At 44.0% G+C, this 17,886-nt stretch overlaps 1 protein-coding gene across 4 annotated transcripts in view; it reads right to left on the bottom strand.

Annotated features, from left to right (window-relative positions):
- Positions 1 to 15,633: 15,633 nt before the first annotated feature.
- Positions 15,634 to 17,886, bottom strand: part of ssbp4 (single stranded DNA binding protein 4) — a 161,744-nt gene continuing 159,491 nt past the window's right edge. For all 4 annotated transcript variants that reach the window (XM_063032774.1, XM_063032773.1, XM_063032776.1 and 1 more), the window contains 2 exons: positions 17,714 to 17,815; positions 15,634 to 15,865 (listed from right to left, as the gene is read on the bottom strand). In XM_063032774.1, the coding sequence (XP_062888844.1) occupies positions 15,836 to 15,865; positions 17,714 to 17,815 (132 nt within the window). In that variant the 3' untranslated portion in view covers positions 15,634 to 15,835. The remainder of the gene's footprint in view (positions 15,866 to 17,713; positions 17,816 to 17,886) is intronic.

Below are 17,886 nucleotides of genomic sequence, written 5' to 3'. Positions count from 1 at the left end.
CACGCAGTCCTCTCTTATTCTCATTTAGTAATGCATGCATTAAGAAATGATACAATAGTTCCTCTGGTGTGATATCACAAAACACAGGACAGACCAAGACTGAAAAAACTGACAAAACCACATAATTATAACATATAGTTACAATGGTGTGACAATACCATAACTTGATGAAGAACAGTCCATGAGCACAGTAAAAAGTTCAAAGTCTCTCAAATGTCCCACATCTCACGCAGACGGGAGAAGGAAGAAAAACTCTCCCTGCCATGCTGACCACAGTCCGACTCTGAGTCACTGGAAAACTTTGAACCTTGAATCAGCTCTCCAACACCGAGTACTGAGCGCTATCTCTGTCCGAACGATTCGACCTCAATCTCGGTGGCCAACAACAGGCAAAGCCAGGGATTTTGAGGCCTTCCCTCCGGAAGATTCCTGACTGCGCAGTAATGACAGCAGCGAACGAGCATTTCAGTAATTTCTCCAGATGTTCCTCTGTGCTTTCACATCCGTCTCCATCAAATCAGAATTGTCCACGGCCCCTATTTAACGGATACAATATCATTTTCACCGGAGGGCTGTGCACGCGCATCGTCCTGCTCTCTTGGTGCACTTAACTCTGTCTATGGAGGGGCCATGTATTCGCAGAGGGGGATGATTTATCTGCACCCTCCTGAAGTCCACAATGACTCCCCTTGGTGTTCTCCACGTTCAGACTTGGGTTATTTTCTCATACCAATCCACCAACACTCCACCTCCCCTCTGTACTCTGTCTCATCTTCATTTTTGATAACTTCATCTGCTAACTTGATGATACAGTTTGAGCCGAATCCTGCGACAGTCGTGTGTCACAGCAGCGGGCTGAACACACAGTCATGGGGGTGGGGTGGTTGGAGCCAGTCCTCAGTGTAATGGGACTGGAGACATTGCTGCCCTCATGAACTGACTGTGTGGCCTTTCTGTTAAGTGACCCAGCGAGGACTGTTTCCCCACCAGTTTCTGCGGAATGATGGTGTTGAACACTGAACTGGTCTATAAATAGCAACCTAGCACACGAGACCCCATTTTCCATGTGGGACAGGACAGGACAGAGTGGAGGGCAGAGGTATAGCATTCTTAGTGGATTGACTTGAGCAAAAAACAAACTGGAAAGGGTCCAATGTAGCCGGGAGTAAAGTTTTAATGAACTCCATGACCAGCTGCTGAAAGCATTTCATTCTTCACCTGTTGTACTGACAGGCACATACAAGATTTGTACTCTCAAAATTCCTCTTTTGACGGCCTCTCACTCACCAAGTACAACTTTGTCAGAACACAGCCTGTCCCAATCCACATGTGTCAAATCCTAACTGATCCCATCAAAATTGGCTTTTCTCCAATTTAGAATCTCAGCTAGTGTTCCCCACCTGCTCTGTCTCATTCTTTAATAGCAGATCAAGTATCGCATGCTCTCTCATTGGGACTTCTACGTGCTGATTAAGGAAACTTTCTTGAACACATTTGACAAACTCTATTCCATCTAGTACTTTTACAGTATGGGAGTCCCAGTCAATACGTGAAAAATTAAAATCACCTACTATAACAACCTACACACAATGCTGGAACTCAGCAGGCCAGGCAGCATCTATGGAAAAACAGATTATGAGAAGTCAGAGCAATAAGGCGGGGTGAATCTTATGTTTCTTGCAACAGTCTGTGATCTCTCTACAAATTTGTTCAATATCCTGAGGACTGTTGGGTGGTCTATAATACAGCCCCATTAATGTGGTCGTACCCTTCTTATTCCTCATTTTCACCCATAAAGCCTCACTAAGTAAGTTCTCCAGTCTGTCTTGACATTTTTCCTGACTAGTAACGCCACCCCTCCCCCTTTAATCCCTCCCGCTCCATCACGTATATAACAACGGAACACTGGAATATTGCCACCCTGACCCTCCTGTAACGAGGTCTCATTAATAGCTACTAATCATAATTCCATGTATTGATCCATGCCCTGAGCTCATCTGCCTTTCCTACAATACTTCTTGTATTGAAATATATGCAGCCCGGAACATGAGTCAGGCCAGAATCAACCTTTTGATTCCTGACATTGTCTGAAGTCTGTCTCCACAACCTCTCCACTAAGTGTTCTGGCACTCTGGTTCCCATCCCTCTGCAGCTCTAGTTTAGATGCTTCCATGAAGCGTTAGCAAACCTTCCTGCTAGAATATTAGTACCCTTCCAGTTCAGATCCAAACCGTCTCTTCTGTACAGGTCCCACCTTCCCTGAAAGAAAGCGCAATGATCCCAAAATCTGATGCCCTCCCTCCTACACCAACTCCTTAGCCATGTGTTAAACTGTATGACCTTCCTACGTCTGCCCTCACTCACACATGGCATAGGTAGCAGACCTGAGATCACATCCCTGAGGGTCCTGTCATTTCACTTAGCATTTAACTCCCTGAACTCACAGTGCAGAACCTCGTCACACGTCTACCTGTGCCATTGCTACCTTCGTGGAGCACAACCTCTGGCTGCTCACCCTCCCACTTAAGTATGCTTAGGACTTGATCTGAGATGTCCTGGACTCTGGCACCCGGAAGGCAACATATCATCCAGGAATTCTGCTCTCGTTCACAGAACCTCCTTTCTGTCCACTTAACCAATGGATCCCCTACCATTACAGCTCGCCTCTTCTGCCCACTTCCCTACTGAGACTCGAGTCAGACTCGGTGCCAGAGACCTGACCACTGTGACTTTCTTTTGCTTGGTTATCCCACCCCCACCCCCAGCAGTATCTGACGTGATATGCCTGTTGTTGAGGGGGGTGGCCACAGGGCTACACTGCACTGGCTGTTTAGCACCTTTCCCCTTCCTGACTGTCACCCGGTTTCCCATGCTCTGCACCATGGGTGTAACTACCTCTCCATATGTCCTATCTACCACCCACCTCAGCCTCCTGGATGATCCAGAGTTCACCCAGTTCCAGCTCCAGCTCCCTAACACAGAGTGTTAGAAACTGCAGCCGGATACTCTTCCCACAGGTGAAGTCATGGGACATGGGAGATCTCCCTGCCTTCCCAAATCCTGCAAGAGGAGCAGTCAACTATCTGGCCTGACATCCCTTCTGTTCTAACTGTGCAAATATAAAGAAGGAAAACCATAAATAAACTGGGGGGAAAATCTACCAAGAGGTTTTTTTTTGCCTTCTCTCACTCAAGTCTCTCCTTGCTGGATCCTCAAAGAGTTCAAGCCTCAAATAACCACTCCTACTGTGGCTGCTCCTCTGGCCCCTGTCTTATTTTTATTCGTTCTTGCTGATTGCTTCCAATCGCTGATTAGCCACTGCTCTAAATACCAAAGTGCCACGAATTGATGCCTTATGATCTTATTTGGCAAACCTGAGTGAGCCACGTCTTTGCATGCTTCCGATCGCTGATTGGGCTCTGCTCAAAAACAAATTCAATTATTTGTTTTGACACTTCCTCAAAGAAGTCAATGAGACTCGTGTGACATAACCTGTCCCTCACAAAACCATGTGACTATTCCTAATCAGACTATGCTTCTCTAAATGCTCATAAATCCTGTCTTTAAGACCCTTCTCCAATAATTTGCCCACAACTGATGGAAGACTAGTCTACAATTCCTAGAGTTATCGCTATTCCCTATATTGAACAAAGGAAGAACATTTGCCGCCCTCCAACATTCTGGTACTACTGTAGCCAGTGAGGACATAAAGGTCATCACAGAAGCCTCTTCCCTCACTTCTGTAGTAATCTGGGATATATCCCACCTGGCCCTAGGGATTCATCTATCCTAAAGTTTTTCAAATGCTCAAGCAGATCCTCTTTCTTAATTTCAATGTATTCTAGCATATCAACCTGTTTTACGCTGTCCTGACATTCATCAACCCGTCCTGCTGATGAATACTGAAGTAAAGTATTTATTAAGGAGCTCCCCTAACTCTTTTGACTCCAGGCTATTCTGTCCCTCCCTCCTTTCTTGAATAAGAAGGTGCCAAACATAACATTCCAATCTGCTGAGACTGTTGCTTCAGTGATATAAATTACTTCAAGTTCTTCAGTACAAAGGAGATAAAGTTTATCTCAGACCAAAAGTCAGATAAGTTAAGGTTGTTTTAAGGTAAAGGAACCATTGGGTCAAGTGATAGAAATCACCCTGAAATTTGAGAAGGAGGTCTTTTCTGATACCATCAAAATTGGCTTTTCTCTAATTTAGAATCTCAACCCAAGGACCAGACCTATCCTTTTCCATATTTACTTTGAAACTAATGGCATTATGATCACTAGATGAATAGTGTTCCCTACCTACCTCAGCCCTTAATAGTGGATCAAGTATCGAACACTATTTCATTGGGATTTCGAAGCACTGAATGAGAAAACATTCGTGAAACTTTTGACAAACTCTATGCCATCTAGTCCTTTTACAGTATGGGAGTCCCAGTCAATATGTGGAAAGTTACAATCACCTACTATAATAACCTTATGTTTCTTGCAACAGTCTGTGATCTCTCTACAAATTTGTTCCTCAAAGTCACACAGACTGTTGGGTGGTCTATAATATAGCCCCATTAACATGGTCACACCTTTCTTATTCCTCATTTCCACCTGTAAAGCTTCACTAGACAATTGATTGGGCTACTTGGAGGCCCCGATAAAATAGACTGTCATCAGCATGGTTTCCTCAAGGGAAAATCTTGCCTGACAAATCTGTCAGAAATCTTTGAAAAATAGCAGGCAAGACAGACAAAGGAGAATCGGTTGATGTTGTGAACTTGGATTTTCAGAAGGCCTTTGACAAGGTGCCACACATGAGGCTGCTTAACAAGTTAAGGGACAATACTATAACAGGAAAGATACTAGTATGGGTAAAGCAGTGGCTGATTGGCAGTAGGTGAAGAGTGGGAATAAAGGGAGCCTTTTTTAATTGGCTGCGGGTGACCACAGGGGGTCTGTGTCGAGACCACTTCTTTTTACATTATATCTCAATGACTTGGATGATGGAATTGATGGCTTTGTTGCAAAGCTTGTGGACGATATGAAGATAGGTGGAGGGGCAGGAAGTTTAGAAGAAATAAGAGGCTGCAGAAGGACTTAGACAGATTAGGAAAACGGACAAAGAAATGGCAGATGGAATACAATGTTGGGAAATGTATGGTCATGTTCTTTGGTAGAAGAAATGGACTATTTTCTAAATGGAGCGAAAATACAAAAGCTGAGGTGCAAAGAGACTTGAGAGTCCTTGTGCAGGATTCCCTAAAGGTAAATTTGAAAGTTGAGAGTGGTGAGGAAGGCGAATGCGATGTTAGCAGTCATTTCAAGAGGACTAGAATATAAAAGCAAGGATGTAATGTTGAGACTTTATATAGGACTGGTGAGGCCTCACATGGAGTATTGTGAGCAGTTTTGGGCCTGTTATCTTAGAAAAGGTGCGCTGACACTAGAGGGGTTTCAAAGGAGGTTCACAAAAATGATTCTGGGATTGAATGGCTTGTCATATGAGGAGCATTTGATGGCTCTGTGCCTGTATTCACAAGAATTCAGAAGAATGAAGGGTGACCTCATTGAAACCTATCAAATGTTGAAAGGTCTTGATGGAGTGGATGTGGAGAAGATGTTTCCTATGGTTGGAAAGTCCACAATCAGAGGATGCAGCCTCAGAATAGAGGGCTGTCCTTTTAGAAAGGAGATGAGAAGGAATTTCTTTAGCCAGCGAGTGGCGAATCTGTGGAATTCATTGCCACAGGCGTCTGTGAAGGCCAAGTGGGTGTATTTAAGGCAAAGGTTGATAGATTGTTGATTAGTCAGGGCATGAAGGGATACGGGAAGAAGGCAAGAGATTGGGGCTGAGAAGGAAAATGGATCAGCCATGTTCTAGGCTGTGAGAATATATGAAATGAAATATGACCTGCCGAGCTGTAAGCTATGATTAGAAGATGGGATTAATTTGTGTAGTTCTTCCTTGACTGGGCTGAATGGTGTGCGTGCTTCATATTTCCTGATTCTATTCTTGCTGTTACTTATGCTTCCCCACTAATTTTTCTCTACTTATGCATCTTTTATAGTAAAGTATCCAAAATGTTTCTAATTAATGCCCTCAGTCAGATTTGTATTCTCCTCTCTAACCTTTTCAGCATTTTTCAAAAAACAGTTTTAGAAGATCTTCAAATCACTGTTTTATTTGATCATTTGAATACTTATATTTTTATATCAAATGCTAGAGATATGCCAACTAGTGGAATGGTGTCGCTGCAACAACCTGGCACTAAGACGAAAGAGCTGATTGTGGACTTCAGGAAGGGTAAGACGAAGGAACACATACCAATCCTCATAGAGGGATCAGAAGTGGAGAGAGTGAGCAGCTTCAAGTTCCTGGGTGTCAAGATCTCTGAGGATCAAACCTGGTCCCAACATATCGATATAGTTACAAAGAAGGCAAGACAGCAACTATACTTTATTAGAAGTTTGAAGAGATTTTGGTATGTCAATAAATACACTCAAAAACTTCAATAGATATACCATGGAGAGCATTCTGACAGGCTGCATCACTGTCTGGTATGGAGGGGCTACTGCACAGGACCAAAAGAAGCTGCAAAGGGTTGTAAATTTAGTCAGCTCCATCTTGGGTAAAAGCCTACAAACTACCCAGGACATCTTCAAGGAGCAGTGTCTCAGAAAGGCAGCGTCCATTATTAAGGACCTCCAGCACCCAGGACGTGCCCTTTTCTCACTGTTACCATCAGGTAGGAGGTACAGAAGCCTGAAGGCACACACTCAGTGATTCAGGAACAGCTTCTTCCCCTCTGCCATCTGATTCCTAAATGGACATTGAACCCTTGGACACTAACCCACTTTTTAAAAATATATATTATTTCTGCTTTTTGCGTGATTTAAAATCTATTCAATATGCATATACTGTAATTTATTTATTTATTATGATTATTGTTTTTATTTTTCTTCTTCTGTATTATATATTTCATTAAGGCACATCTGCTCTCACTCCATCCTCCCGCCACCCCACTAGGAATAGGGCTCCCCTCGTCCTCACCTAGCACCCCACCAGCCTCCGGGTCCAACATATAATTCTCCGTAACTTCCACCACCTCCAACGGGATCCCACCACTAAGCACATCTTTCCCTCCCCCCCCCCCGCTTTCCGCAGGGATCACTCCCTACGCGACTCCCTTGTCCATTCATCCCCCCATCCCTCCCCACTGATCTCCCTCCCGGCACTTATCCTTGTAAGCGGAACATGTGCTACACATGCCCTTACACTTCCTCCCTTACCACCATTCAGGGCCCCAGACAGTCCTTCCAGGTGAGGCGACACTTCACCTGTGAGTTGGCTGGGGTGATATACTGCGTCCGGTGCTCCCGATGTGGCCTCCTATATATTGGTGAGACCCGACGCAGATTGGGAGATCGTTTCGCTGAACACCTACGCTCTGTCCGCCAGAGAAAGCAGGATCTCCCAGTGGCCACACATTTTAATTCCACATCCCATTCCCATTCTGACATGTCTATCCACGGCCTCCTCTACTGTAAAGATGAAGCCACACTCAGGGTGGAGGAACAACACCTTATATTCTGTCTGGGTAGCCTCTAACCTGATGGCATGAACATTGACTTCTCAAACTTCTGCTAATGCCCCACCTCCCCCTTGTACCCCATCCGTTATTTATTTATTTACACACATTCTTTTTCTCTCTCTCCTTTTTCCCCCTCTGTCCCTCTCACTATACCTCTTGCCCATCTTCTGGGTTTCCCTCCCTCTCCCTTTCTTTCTCCCTGGGCCTCCTGTCTCATGATCCCTTCATATCCCTTTTGCCAATCACCTGCTCAGCTCTTGGCTCCATCCCTCCCCCTCCTGTCTTCTCCTATCATTTTGGATCTCCCCCTCCCCCTCCCACTTTCAAATCTCTTACTAGCTCTTCTTTCAGTTAATCCTGACAAAGGGTCGAGGCCCAAAACGTCGACTGTACCTCTTCCTAGAGATGCTGCCTGGCCTGCTGCGTTCACCAGCAACTTTGATGTGTTTTGCTTGAAATTCCAGCATCTGCAGATTTCCTCGTGTTTGCAGAGACAAAATGCTGTTAGCTTGGAGAGGGATTGTTTTGGAAAGTACAAATGTCCACAGCAAAGTTTTGAGAAATTTAAGGGAGTATAAGTCTACAGCCATAACAGTGAATAATGGTGAACACGTTTTTCACAGGAAGGCGAGGTCATTGTACAAGTATGGGTACCAAATACATGGAAAAGTACCAGTGTAAGGGGTTTTGAAGGGTATAAAAGGGGCATCTTCTTGGTGCAAGGAGAGAGTTTTGTCCGGGGCTTGGTCACAGCTGGTGACTAGTACTGAGACAGGGAGCAGTACATTGAGAGATTCAGAGTATGTCATATCAGAGTTAGACAGAAAGAGAGAGGTGGGGGTCTGGGAGGGACATGGTGCGTGGAAGCATTCCATGGACCTGCTCATTTAGAGGATGATAAATATTATTTTGATTTCTGTACTACTACTACTTAGAGCTGTAGAGATTTGTTTTGTTTACTTTTTTATTGCATTTCTGCTAGTTGTAATAAAGTGTTTTCTTGTGGCCTTGAACACGTGTGCTGACTCCTTTTGTTTGCAAATACATATACAAATAACCTGAGCTGATTCATGAAATAATTTTCATTACACCCACCTCATGGAATTTCTATTTCTCAATGGATTGTAAATTCATTGAAAACCAAACAAAATCAATTGATATTTGTTATTTTTATCTATTAAATTTAAGTTCTAATCCATTTAAACTAATTTGATTCTCATCTTTACACGGTTAGCTTTAATTAAGCAACACACACAAAATGCTGGTGAACGCAGCAGGCCAGGCAGCATCTATAGGAAAAGGTACAGTCGACAATTCAGTCGAGCGCCTTCGTCAGGACTAACGGGAAAAAGGGATAGTAAGAGATTTGAAAGTGGGAGGGGGAGGGGGAGATCTGAAATGATAGGAGAAGACAGGAGGGGGAGGGAAGAAGCCAAGAGCTGGGAAGTTGATTGGCAAAAGGGAAACAAGGCTGGAGAAGGGGCAGTATCATGGGATGGAAGGTCTTGGAAGAAAGAAAAGGGAAGGAGAGCACCAGAGGAAGATGGAGAACAGGCAAGAAGTTATTGTGAGAGGGAAAGAGAGAAGATAGATAGATAGATAGATAGATAGATAGATAGATAGATAGATAGATAGATAGATAGATAGATAGATAGATAGATAGATAGATAGATAGATAGATAGATAGATAGATAGATAGATAGATAGGGATGGGGTAAGAAGGGGAGGAGGAGCATTAACGGAAGTTAGAGAAATCTATGTTCATGCCATCAGGTTGGAGGCTACCCAGACAGAATATAAGGTGTTGTAACCTGAGTGTGGCTTCATCTTGACAGTAGATGAGGCCGTGGATAGACATATCAGAATGGGAATGGGATGTGGAATTAAAATGTGCGGCCACTGGGAGATCCTGCTTTCTCTGGCGGACAGAGCTTAGGTGTTCAGCAAAACGATCTCCCAATCTGCGTCGGGTGTCACCAATTTATAGAAGGCCACATCGGGAGCACCAGACACGGTATATCACCCCAGCCGACTCACAGGTGAAGTGTCACCTCACCTGGAAGGACTGTCTGGGGCCCTGAAAGGTGGTGAGGGAGGAAGCGTAAGGGCATGTGTAGCACTTGTTCCGCTTACAAGGATAAGTGCCAGGAAGGAGATCAGTGGGAAGGGATGGGGGGGACGAATGGACAAGGAAGTTGTGTAGGGAGCGATCCCTGCGGAAAGCAGAGAGAGGTGGGGAGGGAAAGATGTGCTTAGTGGTGGGATCCCGTCGGAGATGGTGGAAGTTATGGAGAATTATGTGTTGGACCCGGAGGCTGGTGGGTGGTAGGTGAGGACAAGAGGAACCCCTATTCCTAGCGGGGTGGCGGGAGGATGGGGTGAGAGCAGACGTGCGTGAAATGGGAGAGATGCGTATGAGGGCAGAGTTGAGGGAGGAGTGAGGGAAGCCCCTTTCTTTGAAAAAGGAAGACATCTCCTTCATCCTGGAATGAAGTAAGGACACTGGTTTCCAAGTTAGTTCATTCACCTGAATACAAAAGGTATCATATTGATCTATTTTCCCAGGATAATCCTCTTCTATAAGATTATTGATTGCTAACTAAAATTGCACCATTATACAAGATAATATACCCTCTTTCTGAGTTGCTTCCATAATATATAGTGCTTCAGGAAACTATCCTAAGTGCATTTTATGATTTCATCTTTCAAACTACGAGGGGTGATTAATAAGTTTGTGATCTAAGGTAGGAGTCAATCTTAGAAAACCTAGCACATTTATTTTTCAACATAGTCCCCTCCTACATGTACACACTTAGTCCAGCGGTCGTGGAGCATACCGATCCCTTCTTTGTAGAAGTCGGTGTCTTGGACCTCCAGCAAGTGGTCCACAGCAAGTTCGTGGCCTAAGGTAGGAGTTGAGTTACTAACTTCAAACTTTCTGCATAATCACTCAAAGAGTTGAACTTCATGTGCATTTAATGAGAGCTGTTTAACTCAACTACTTCTACCCTAGGACACGAACTTATCAATCACCCCTCGTACTTTTGCCAATTTAATTTGCTGAGTCTGTATGAAGACTAACGTCCCTCTGATTATGTCTTACCTTCACTACAGGATCTTGCTTTAATTTAATGTCCAACAATTTTGCTTCCATTTTGTTGTTCTTAAGTCAAGTATTGGGTTCTTAGCGTTTTCATGGTAAGACACAGAAGTAGATTGCCAGGCCTTTCTTCCGCACAGATACTGCTGCTGTCCAGGTTGGGACCCGGCTGGGTCTGAACTCAGGATCATCTGTCTGGAAGTCCAGTGCTGATACCACTACACCACCAGCCAACCCTAGCTTCCATTAGGGTTACTATAAATCAATCCTCGGATATCCCGAATTACCTCTGCCCTCCATCTGTGCTGATTTTACTCCCCATTCTGTGTGAAGGTGTTCTTCACTGCTCTCCTTGTCACTGTTTATCCTCTATTCACCTGCACACCTACCTACTCCTGTCCCTTTCAGGGAACCCCATCCCTTTGCTGGTAACACGAGTGGAAATGTGAGGACGGTGGTGCAAAGTGGATTCTAAGATACGAACAAGCATACATTTAAGAGTACAACGTGAAGTTGTCCACTTTGGTACAAATTGCTGAGTAGTTTTTCAAAGACTGGGGACCTGGATGTCCCTGTACACAGGTCACTGAAGGATGCAGTGTCACAACCGCAGGTTCGGCAGCGCAGCAGATACGTCAACTGCGCTCGTGAATATGCACATGTCAGCTAATTTATTATTTCAATGTGATAGTATTTAACTCCATTCATTCCGTCGTAGTATTTGTCGAGACTTGGACACAGCAACGCTTCGCTGCCTGCTTGCATTGCACCTTGCCTGAGAAATTGGACAGTCAAGTGACTCTGAAGACTACTGGTGTTTGTTTTATTCTTAGTTGTTCTTTTCAGCCGCAGTGTAGGCTTCATTTTCCAGTTGAGAGTTTTAGTTAACAGTCCTGTTTGGCCTAGTGTTTATTGTTTTCTTTTCCCTTTAACACTGTTCGCATTAAAGTCTGAACTATCAACCCGGTTCAGTGATTCTCACTCCGCACTTGGGCTATGTCCCAACCCTGTCTGACATGCTGCAGGCAATTAGGAAGGCAAAATTAATGAGGATATGGTAAAGGTGTCTTACTACAATTATACAGCTTCCGTGAAATGCCTGGATATTGTTTACAATTATAAAAAATATATTTGTTATATAGGAAATGCAGCAAAGATTCACTTGACCTTTTTCCTGACACGGCTGGTCTTTAATACAAGGAGAAATTGATCAGGCTGGGCCCCTATTCCCCAAGGTGTCAAAGAATGAGAAATTGAAATGAAACACATACTTAAAACAGGATAGTTAAGGTGAGGATACTTTTACTGGCTGAGTCTGAAATCAGGGAACGTGTGTTCAACATTAAGGATCCGATGAGTTAGTTCTAAAATGAAGAGAAACCTGTTTACTCAGAGGATGGTGAATCTTTGGTCTCTAAAGCTGTGGAGGCTCAGTCATAGATTGCATTTAAATCAGAACAATATTTCCCTGCTACAAAAGGATCAAAGGAGATACAGATGGGAGAGGAAAGTAATATAAAAGGTCAGTAACGATTTTGTTGAATGGTGACGCAGGCTTGAGGGGCCAAATGGCCTTCTCCTGCTCCAATTATGTTATGTTGTTATAACAGAAAGCCACAACGTAGGCAGGAAATAAGAAAAGCATCCATGACATTTATTGATGCAGTATAATACGCAACTGAACATCTAAAGAATCTTTACAATATATAAAGAACATACAGGTGACATAATATATATAACTACACAAAACGCTATAGCAAACTTGGGGCTGAGAGGGTCAGCAAACTGCCAACATTTGTGTTCAATACAGTTAAGACGTAACATAAAAGTTTAATGCAATTATACATCAAACACAATTGGCAGGCAGCAGGAATACAGGACTGTACAGTCATAAATGATAGATATTAAAAATATATATTTAAAAAAACATGGGTTCAAGATTGGCTGAGGTCCCTGCTGGTACCCAGCAGTGCGCTGTGTAGTTTAAGTAATAACTATGATTTCAATTCGGCTAAAATGTTATCAGCTCTGAGTTCAAGCTTGATTTTCTCTGTTCCCGTCAAGAGTGTGGGATCCCGGAAGTGATTCAGGAAGGGGGAATCCAAGTGTGTTCAGGACCTTGGCAGGAGCAGGGTCGAGGGGACTGCAATGCCCAAGTGTGCAGGACCCATAGGTATGGGATCAAAGGCAAAGGACCCAGGGGTTTCTGTAATCTACTATGTAGAAACTGGGGTGGGGGGGGGGGCATTGAATCCAGGTGAACAGGATGTGCAGGACCCAGAGGATATTAAATGGAGGCTAGCAGGCTCTTGGATTCTATCATGCAGGATCCCTCTCAAAGGGAGAGGATGTCATGATAACCTAGTTGGGTTATCAGGCTGACTCTGATAATGAGGGGCTAGACCACTGAAGCTGCCCTCCTCCCTTAACAATTTTGCTCAGTTCTGAATATCTCCAGGGTTTGTACAGACAAATCTTGGCTCTGCTCTTATTCTGAACCCTCTCCTTGCTAATTCATGGCATCCTGGTGGAGATTTCAACACAAAGCCTCTCAGCAACATGACGCTCCCCATGAAACTCTGCCATTTTGCAACCCCACAATTGTCCCTTCTTATTGATATTCTCAGTAACGTCCACTCTGGAATGTCGGTCTGTGGGAATCTTCCTCTTCCAGCTACGGTCACACAAAGCAAAGGCTGGTGTCAAAGTACAAGCAGCAACAGAATCAAACAGAAAAACGGGGATTCAACACCATAAAATTTAAAGATGGAAGCAAACTTTAGCATATTGTGGTCACTGTGACTTCATGGTGAATAGGTCCTTAGGTGAGACATCACAGACCTGAAGTGAGAGGGAATGGATCTTCAGGGGGGCAGGAAATATGTGTGAACAGAGACAGTGAGCGAGCAAGTGTCATGGCAATGTGTTTGCAAAGAAAAATGTGAAGACTTTACTACGTTGATAGAGAGCATGCATCTGCAGTGTGTGCATATATATATATATATACATATATATATATATATATATAGAGAGAGAGAGAGAGAGAGAGATGAGGAACAACCTCCTCTGAGACTGTACAATGATCAAGAAATGGATGATAGATACACCGGCAGCAGGCCTGCATCTTACCTAGACTGTAGTAGTGAAAATTTTGCAAAGGCCCTTCTAAGTGAGGAAACAGGTGAATGTGAACTAAGCTGGAGGTTGCTGGTTATGTTGTGGGGGTGACAGTCAGTGAACTGCAGGAAGTATTCAGTTCTGTTGGACATAAGGTTTGTGAAGGAAGGCAGATAGCAGAGAGGGAGATCCCCAGAGGTGGAGCCGATTTAACTGTGATATGGAACATTCAGAACAGGAAAACTCTGGTTCATTTGGGGAACTTGCAAGGTTTTTGTTTTAGCTGGGCAAGGAGAACCGTTTAGCTCACCTAATCTTAAAAGTCTAATGTCTCTACCCATCAATACTCAACAAACTTATGCTTAAATTGCACCAAGGTCTTTCACTCAATAGCCCCATTTGTGGACAACCATTCAGCTATTTCACCATATTCTGCTTTGTTGATGTTTTTGGATGCCCCAGTAAGGTCCACACATCCATCTCCTTCTATGGTTGATACACTTGAGATGAACATAATCTATTGTCATTTAGACTAAGGGCCAAGTCCCCCTGCTCAAACCTCTTTGGTAGATGCTGACAACCCCTCAGAAACCCTGGAGTACCTCCTAGAATCTGAGCCAACACTAACAACCGAAGCCATGCTATCAGACAACTGGTCATTTTGCAATTGAAGACTTTTAGCAATCCACAAGATAAGTGCCACACATATGGCAGTTGTGGTTGCTCCAGTGTGAAGTTGGTTAGTGAGGCCAAGGTCTTTTGTTGAATCCAGTGGGCAGCAGGGACTCAGGGCATACATAATTCATGTCAGTACGAGCTCCAAGTACCAAATCTATTCCAGAATTTTTGAAAGAAGCCATTTGACAGTAAGTGATTACAATATTTACAAGGAAGCCCCTTCTGATCAAAACAGTAGTTAGCTTTCAGGTGAATCTGGGGTCTGGTTCATGTGCTGGTGAGCAAGGGTTGAACAGCACCATAGGCATTTTCATCTCCCACACGGTCGTATTTGTCCATAAAGACAAGTTTGCTGGGCTTTCCCTTGGTTAATGGCTGATCAAGGAGCAGAACTAAGAACCTTCGGATCTGTGCTGTGATGTTTTCACCGTGGAGACAATGGGAAAAGTTCAAAAGATCAGTGCAGATTCGGTGCTTTATAGACCTGAGCCCAGGGACAATGAACACTTAAAATTATAAATATTCATTCACATGCATCTAAACAGCAGGAAGAATTTTAACTTCCAAGAAGCTTGGATTTGAGGTGAAGTTTGAAGGAATTCTTCATGGGCAAAGATGCAGATACAGAAAAGATGGAGAGGAGCTCTCAGGGGTGGCGTGTTGAGGAGCGAGGGCCTCTGTCCGAATTGTGACCTTTGCTGCACAGCCCAAAAACTGCTAAAGCATGCAGAAAGAGCTTCCAACTGCAGAGGCCAAGCCTACAGTCAGAAGACTCAACTCTTTGGCTGTACCCAGACCTCTCAAAGTGATATTCTGTGGAAAGAGGTCCTTCTGCCACCAAAACCTGAGAGGACTCTACTGGACTGGAGACCACTGGATGTTCCAGTAAAACATGAAATGCCTATCATCCCTCCATTGCCCCTTCCCTAGGTCAAGATAAAGACAGAATGGTGTTGCTTGGTTATCACAGCACCATGTAACTGAAATACCCACATACTGTGCCGGCTTGGGCCTGCCCCAGGACCAAGGCCTTTATGCATCTTTGTCATCTGAATGAACAACATTTTTTATACAAAAGAAAGTATTAAAACAGTAAAATATCTTTGATCGCCCTCCCCATGCCATCCCCTCCCCTCCCCTCCCCCCTCAGCCCCATGCTTAAATATAACATCTTCCATTCCTCCAACAGGCCTCAGACTTCCTTCCAACTTAACTACAGCACAGTGCAGCAGACACAACTGCGCAGGTAATTGTCCATTAAATATTGTTTAGTTTCAATAGCAAATGGCCATCCACGCTTTCTTCTCATTTCTAGTGGGATTGCACGAGGATCAGAAGAGAGAGTGTGTACGACTTGCTCACACGCTCATCGTCATACTTGGGGAGTACTGGGGAAAGAAAACACCGTCATTAGAAACAGCTTCTCCTCCTTCGCCAAAGAAATGTCATCAGATCTTGCCTTAAGGAGAACAGCCTCAGTTTTTCCACATCTCCTGACAGCTTTATACTAGAATTATTCCTGTAAATCTCCTCCACACTTTTCCCAACAAATGCCTTAGAAAATTAGCATGCAAAGTTTATTTTTTTAACAAAACCACATGGAAATAAGCCCTCAAGTTCAAACTGTGGCTTTCTTGGACATTTAGTTTTTTAAATATCCGTGGGTATGTATGATTACTGAGCTGATGGATTGCTGTAAACCTGGTCAGGTTCATTAATTAGCTTTAGGGAAGGAAACACAGTTGAGATATCACTGTTCTTGTTCCTGATTTCAGCCCAATAACCTCTAGGTTTAGAAGAGGTTACTGTTGGAGACATAAGTTAAGTGACAATCAGAAATAACCGCAGACAGTGGAAATCTTAATCAAAAGTGGAAAATGTAGGAGATACTCAGCAGCAGGAAGAGAAATAGAATCAACCTTTCAGGTTGAAGATGCTTGGTCAGAATCGGGAAGGAGACGAGAGAAAGCAGGGAGTATGGGGGAGGGAGGGTAAAACTGGGGTGAGCGGGGGAATAAGCTGAAAACAAGGTCATCTGCTAATGAGCTAGAGAGTGAAGACATGGGCAAAAGATTATGGAAGTTGTGAAATGTAGAGCAGTAAGACATGGCCAGTGGAAGTGATGAAAAATGGAATTTGCAAAATAGTCATAAGACCATAAGATATAGGAGCAGAATTAGGCCATTTGTCCCAAGGAGTGTACTCTGCTATTTCATCATGGCTGATCCATTTTCTCTCTCAGCCCCAATCTCCTGCTGTCTCCCTGTATCCCTTCATACTCTGATCAATCAAGAATCTATCAACGTCTGCCTTAAATAAACCCAAAGACGTGGCCTCCACAGCCGCCTGAGGCAACGAATTCCACAGATTCACCACTCTCTGGCTAAAGAAATTCCTCCTCATCTCTGTTCTAGGACACCTCCCTATTCTGAGGCTGGGTCCTCTAGTCTTAGACTCCCCCACCATATGAAATATCCTCTCCACATCCACTCCATCAAAGCTTTTCTCTGTTCAATAGGTTTCAGTGAGGTCACCCCTCACTCTTCTGAATTCCAGTGAATACAGGCCCAGAGCCATCATATCCTGGAATCATTTTTGTGAACCTCCTTTGAACCCTCTCTGATGTCAACACATTCTTTCTAAGATAAGGGGCCCAAAACTGCTCACAATACTCCAAGTGAGGCCTCACCAGTGCTTTATAAAGTCTCAACATTACATCCTTGCTTTTATGTTCTAGACCTCTCAAAATGAATCCTAACATCGCATTTGCCTTCCTTACCACCAACTCAACTTACAAACTAACCTTTAGGGAATCTTGCATGAAGACTCCCAAGACCTTTGCACCTCATTTTTGAATTTTGAATAGTCTACCCTTTTATTTCTTCTACCAAAGTGCTGAGCAAAGTGGCAGACAGAGAAAAGGAGAAAGAGACCTAGACACAGGGAGAGAGAGGGTGAGGGAGGGAGAGAGAGGGAGAGGGGGATAGAGAGAGGGAGAGGGGGATAGAGCGAGAGAGAGGGAGAGGGAAAGGGAAAGAGGGGGAGGGGGAGAGAGAGAAAGAGAGAGAGGTGGAGAGAGAGAGAGAGAGAGAGAGACAGAGACAGAGAGAAAGAGAGTGAGAGAGGAAGAGACAGAGGGGAAAGAGAGAGAGTCAGAGTCAGAGAGAAAATGAGTAAGAGAGGCGGGGAGAGAGAGGGGGAGAGTAGATAGACAGACAATCTGTGGCTTAACTTACACTTTCATTTTGGAAAGGGTTTAAAAAGTTTCCTGCCATCTCGCCATCATCACGTGGAGTTCCAGGAGGATTGCTGATCCCTGTCATATTGTTCGGGGAATTCTAAATTGAAAGGGATGACAGACACGGTGATTATCAAGCAATCTCATCATTAACTCTGTTTTCCTACATCA

The sequence above is a fragment of the Mobula hypostoma genome, chromosome 24, assembly GCF_963921235.1.
Source record: "Mobula hypostoma chromosome 24, sMobHyp1.1, whole genome shotgun sequence".
In the NCBI taxonomy this organism is placed as follows: Eukaryota; Metazoa; Chordata; class Chondrichthyes; order Myliobatiformes; family Myliobatidae; genus Mobula; species Mobula hypostoma.
Note: the sequence above shows the minus strand (reverse complement) of the source record. Positions and strands in the feature narration are given on the sequence as shown.